The sequence below is a fragment of the Abramis brama genome (assembly GCF_963993115.1).
Source record: "Abramis brama genome assembly, chromosome: 6".
NCBI lineage: Eukaryota > Metazoa > Chordata > Actinopteri > Cypriniformes > Leuciscidae > Abramis > Abramis brama.
Window position 1 is genome coordinate 47,166,928 of NC_139968.1, and position 5,000 is coordinate 47,171,927.

General features: G+C 51.1%; 1 protein-coding gene across 1 annotated transcript in view; it reads left to right on the forward strand.

The window, feature by feature from the left end:
- The window catches only part of tmem43 (transmembrane protein 43), a 20,821-nt gene that overhangs the window by 27 nt on the left and 15,794 nt on the right, over positions 1-5,000 (forward strand). Inside the window, exons 1-7 of the mRNA XM_084117829.1 lie at positions 1-114; positions 194-331; positions 439-573; positions 944-1,038; positions 1,539-1,588; positions 1,708-1,777; positions 1,903-1,973. The exon at positions 1-114 is cut by the window's left edge and continues 27 nt beyond it. Of these exons, the coding sequence (XP_083973955.1) occupies positions 103-114; positions 194-331; positions 439-573; positions 944-1,038; positions 1,539-1,588; positions 1,708-1,777; positions 1,903-1,973 (571 nt within the window). The 5' untranslated portion in view covers positions 1-102. The remainder of the gene's footprint in view (positions 115-193; positions 332-438; positions 574-943; positions 1,039-1,538; positions 1,589-1,707; positions 1,778-1,902; positions 1,974-5,000) is intronic.

The window sequence follows — 5,000 nt, forward strand, 5'->3', positions numbered from 1 at the left end:
GCGATAGTTTGATCAGAAACAGACGAGCGTTGCTGTTTCCGGACGCTAAAGGCTTTACATTCGCGACCGCGTTGATCAGTGTTTCTTCCTCAAACACACAGCATGACTGAAGCAGTAAGTCACTCTGTATGTGTGTGATGTGTACGATGTGTACGATGTGTAATTGCTGCAGAAATAACTCTTCACCTGTCAGTTCTCAGGTGAGCAGCACACGCGCGTTCACGAGCGCAAACCCGAGGGTTTCTTGGAGCGTTTGAGCGCGAGCACCGGCGGCGTGATCGCGGGCGCGGTTCTGTTCGCGCTGTCCATATACGTGCTGTTCACGAATGAGGTGAGAGTCAGTCAGTCAGGAAATCATTCATTCAGTCAGTCTGTCCGTCATCTGTCAATCGTCTGTCCGTCATCTGTCAATCGTCTGTCCGTCATGTGTGTCCGCAGGGTCGCGCGCTGCGCACGAGCTCGTCTCTGGATGAGGGTCTCTCTCAGGTCGTGTCTCTTCATCCACACCTGATGTTGGACCCTCAGAATAACAATCGCCTGGTTCACCTGGCCGGAACCCTGCAGACCGCACAGGTAACAATACTGATTATTTAATCAATCATCATTCAGATGAACCGATATCTACTCTTAAAGGGACAGTTCACCCATTGACTGTCATAGAATGGAAAAAATATATACTCAGGAAGTAAATGGGGCCCATCAACAGTTGACCCATAATCTTCAGAATATGTTCTTTTGTGTTTAGCAGTAGACATACTTTTTAACTTGTAATATTACAGTAATGTAGCGGCTGACAGGGCTTCTAAATACAGCATTAGTTCAGAGAGATTGTTTTCCTTGAGAAAAATTGTATCTGATCCAAATGAATGCATATGGAATGAAAATGAGAGCTGAATGGAATCAGGTGTCGGTGAATGGACTGATGGGTGTGTGTGTTTCGCAGCCGCTGTACGACCCAAACTACGGTGTGACGGTGCAGGCGGTGAAGCTGCAGAGGCGGGTGGAGATGTTCCAGTGGGTGGAGTACAGCGAGAGCAGGTCCACACACACCTGACTGACACACGGACATCAGTTCACTCGCTTTCATACTGATTCACTCGCATTCATGCTGATTCACTCGCTTTCATGCTGATTCACTTGCAGTCAAACTGATTCACTCGCTTTCATGCTGATTCACTCGCATTCATACTGATTCACTCGCAGTCATCATACTGATTCACTCGCTTTCATGCTGATTCACTCGCATTCATACTGATTCACTCGCAGTCATCACACTGATTCACTCGCATTCATACTGATTCACTCGCTTTCATGCTGATTCACTCGCATTCATACTGATTCACTCGCAGTCATCACACTGATTCACTCGCATTCATACTGATTCACTTGCAGTCATTATACTGATTCACTCGCATTCAACATGCTGATTCATCAGATGAATCATTCATTCATTCATCATCCGAATCATTCATTCATTCATCATACTGATTCATCATCTGATTCACTCACATTTATCACACTGATCTCATTCCTTTTAGGGACATTAAGGAAAACGGTGAGACGAAGACTGAAACCACGTACTCGTACAGTGAGTGTCAAAACCATGTACTCGCACAGTGTGTGTCGACAGACGCCTGCCGTTTCTCGCAGCGTCTCGGGAACGTCACACACACACGTACACACTCACTGAGCTTGTGTTTCTTACAGACACTGAGTGGAAGTCAGAGGTTATCAACAGCAGACACTTCGATCAGGAGGTCGGACACATGAACCCCAGGTGTGTGTGTGTGACGTGTGTGTGACGTGTGTGTGACGTGTGTGTGACGTGTGTGTGACGTGTGTGTGACGTGTGTGTGACGTGTGTGTGACGTGTGTGTGACGTGTGTGTGTGTTTTTTCTCAGTGCCATGGCAGTGGAGAGTGTGACGGTCGTGGCTCCTGACGTCTGGGTTGGAAGGCTCTTCCTGTCCACAGGTAGAACTCCCCCTCCTCCTATTCTCCTCCTCCTCCTCCTCCTCCTCCTCCTCCTCCTCCTCCCCTCCTCCTCCTCCTATTCTCCTCCTCCTCCTCCTCCTCCTCCTCCTCCTCCTCCTCCTCCTCCTCCTCTTTCTCCTCCTCCTCCTCTCCTCTTCCTCTTTCTCCTCCTCCTCCTCCTCCTCCTCCTCTCCTCTTCCTCTTTCTCCTCCTCCTCCTCCTCCTCCTCCTCCTCCTCTTCCTCCTCTTCCTCCTCCTCCTCCTCCTCTCCTCTCCTCTCCTCCTCCTCTCCTCCTCCTCCTCCTCCCCTCCTCCTCCTCCTCTCCTCCTCCTCTCCTCTTCCTCTTTCTCCTCCTCCTCCTCTCCTCCTCCTCTCCTCTTCCTCTTTCTCCTCCTCCTCCTCCTCCTCTTCCTCCTCCTCTTCCTCTTCTCCTCCTCTCCTCTTCCTCCTCCTCTTCTTCCTCTTCCTCCTCCTCTTTCTCCAATCCTGCTCCTCCTCCTCCTCTCCTCCTCTTCTCCTCCTCCTCCTCTCCTCTTCCTCCTCCTCTTCTTCCTCTTCCTCCTCCTCTTCTTCCTCTTCCTCCTCCTCTTTCTCCTCTCCTCCTCCTCCTCCTCCTCCTCTTCTCCTCCTCCTCCTCTCCTCTTCCTCCTCCTCTTCTTCCTCCTCTTCCTCCTCTTTCTCCACTCCTGCTCCTCCTCCTCTTCTTCATCTTCCTCCTCCTCTTCTTCCTCTTCAAGAAATGTATATTTCCGGGGCACGGGAAATGTCTTTCTTACTTTACAGAACTACTAAGAGCAGTAGTCAAGATCTATGATTAGAGACTCCAGATATGAGCTTGAGACACGGACAACTTTACGTGTGACATGAACAAGATTTTATTAACTAGTCTAAACACTTAAACTACTCTAACATACACACACACACACACACATACAGTTGACCAAGGGAAAGAGAGCTGAAGCAGAATACAGGAGAGCAAGAAGTTTAGCATTGTTTGGAATTCAGCAAACCATCAGTTTAGTTCTAACACGCCCTTCTTTAAAGGGTAAGGATACTTAATGTATCGAATAATGAGACTAAGTTTGATACTTGCATGTCTCGCCCATTTGAATGAAACTGTCCTGATGCAGTTTGCTGAGGCTCCAGTTGCTCCTGCTGATGTGTCTTGATGAGAGAGACCCAGTGGGAGTCAGAGGATCAGCCTGGCACACGCTTGGGGTCCTTAGAAACTTCTTCTAGAAGCAGCATCATCTTCACGTCAGGATTCCAGGAAAAGACTAAGAGAGTAAAGAGAGCGTTGATCTTGTGATCAGTGATTTTTAAAGCGTGAAGATGCCACACCCTCTGGAGGTGTGTGAGCCAATGAGAAGAGGTGTGTGAGCCAATGAGAAGATTTCCCTTTGGAGGGAAATTTTACGACCCATTGTGTTTAAGAAAATAATCTTCAAGATTCTTACAATACTAATGTTTGCAAAATGTAATGTAAATTAACAAATGGGGGACGAAGATTGGAGTTTATAGAGATTTTGGTAAACCATAGTATGCAAGTCTGAAACATTAATCCAAAAGAGTTTAGAAGAGAAAATGAAGACAGGCCAAACCACATAAAAGGAGAATCATGAGGTGAAAATTAGATACACAAAATACATTTCTCACGTGGACATATATAGAATATATAGGATTAACAGGGTGTATTTCTCCTTCTCAGCAAGAATTAAGTGAGAGTCACAACTCTCTGGAAATTCCTTTTTGGGGTCGTAAAACTCTCATCAGTCTCCATGTGTCCTGTCACTGGACTCGGGGTTCTGCCGGTCTCCATGTGTCCTGTCACTGGACTCGGGGTTCTGCCGGTCTCCATGTGTCCTGTCACTGGACTCGGGGTTCTGCCGGTCTCCATGTGTCCTGTCACTGGACTCCGGGTTCTGCCGGTCTCAGTGTGTCCTGTCACTGGACTCCGGGTTCTGCCGGTCTCCGTGTGTCCTGTCACTGGACTCGGGGTTCTGCCGGTCTCCATGTGTCCTGTCACTGGACTCGGGGTTCTGCCGGTCTCCATGTGTCCTGTCACTGGACTCGGGGTTCTGCCGGTCTCCATGTGTCCTGTCACTGGACTCCGGGTTCTGCCGGTCTCCATGTGTCCTGTCACTGGACTCGGGGTTCTGCCGGTCTCAGTGTGTCCTGTCACTGGACTCCGGGTTCTGCCGGTCTCAGTGTGTCCTGTCACTGGACTCGGGGTTCTGCCGGTCTCCGTGTGTCCTGTCACTGGACTCGGGGTTCTGCCGGTCTCCATGTGTCCTGTCACTGGACTCGGGGTTCTGCCGGTCTCCATGTGTCCTGTCACTGGACTCCGGGTTCTGCCGGTCTCAGTGTGTCCTGTCACTGGACTCGGGGTTCTGCCGGTCTCAGTGTGTCCTGTCACTGGACTCCGGGTTCTGCCGGTCTCAGTGTGTCCTGTCACTGGACTCGGGGTTCTGCCGGTCTCCGTGTGTCCTGTCACTGGACTCGGGGTTCTGCCGGTCTCAGTGTGTCCTGTCACTGGACTCCGGGTTCTGCCGGTCTCCGTGTGTCCTGTCACTGGACTCCGGGTTCTGCCGGTCTCAGTGTGTCCTGTCACTGGACTCGGGGTTCTGCCGGTCTCAGTGTGTCCTGTCACTGGACTCCGGGTTCTGCCGGTCTCCGTGTGTCCTGTCACTGGACTCGGGGTTCTGCCGGTCTCCGTGTGTCCTGTCACTGGACTCCGGGTTCTGCCGGTCTCCGTGTGTCCTGTCACTGGACTCCGGGTTCTGCCGGTCTCCGTGTGTCCTGTCACTGGACTCCGGGTTCTGCCGGTCTCAGTGTGTCCTGTCACTGGACTCGGGGTTCTGCCGGTCTCCGTGTGTCCTGTCACTGGACTCCGGGTTCTGCCGGTCTCCGTGTGTCCTGTCACTGGACTCGGGGTTCTGCCGGTCTCCGTGTGTCCTGTCACTGGACTCCGGGTTCTGCCGGTCTCAGTGTGTCCTGTCACTGGACTCGGGGTTCTGCCGGTCTCC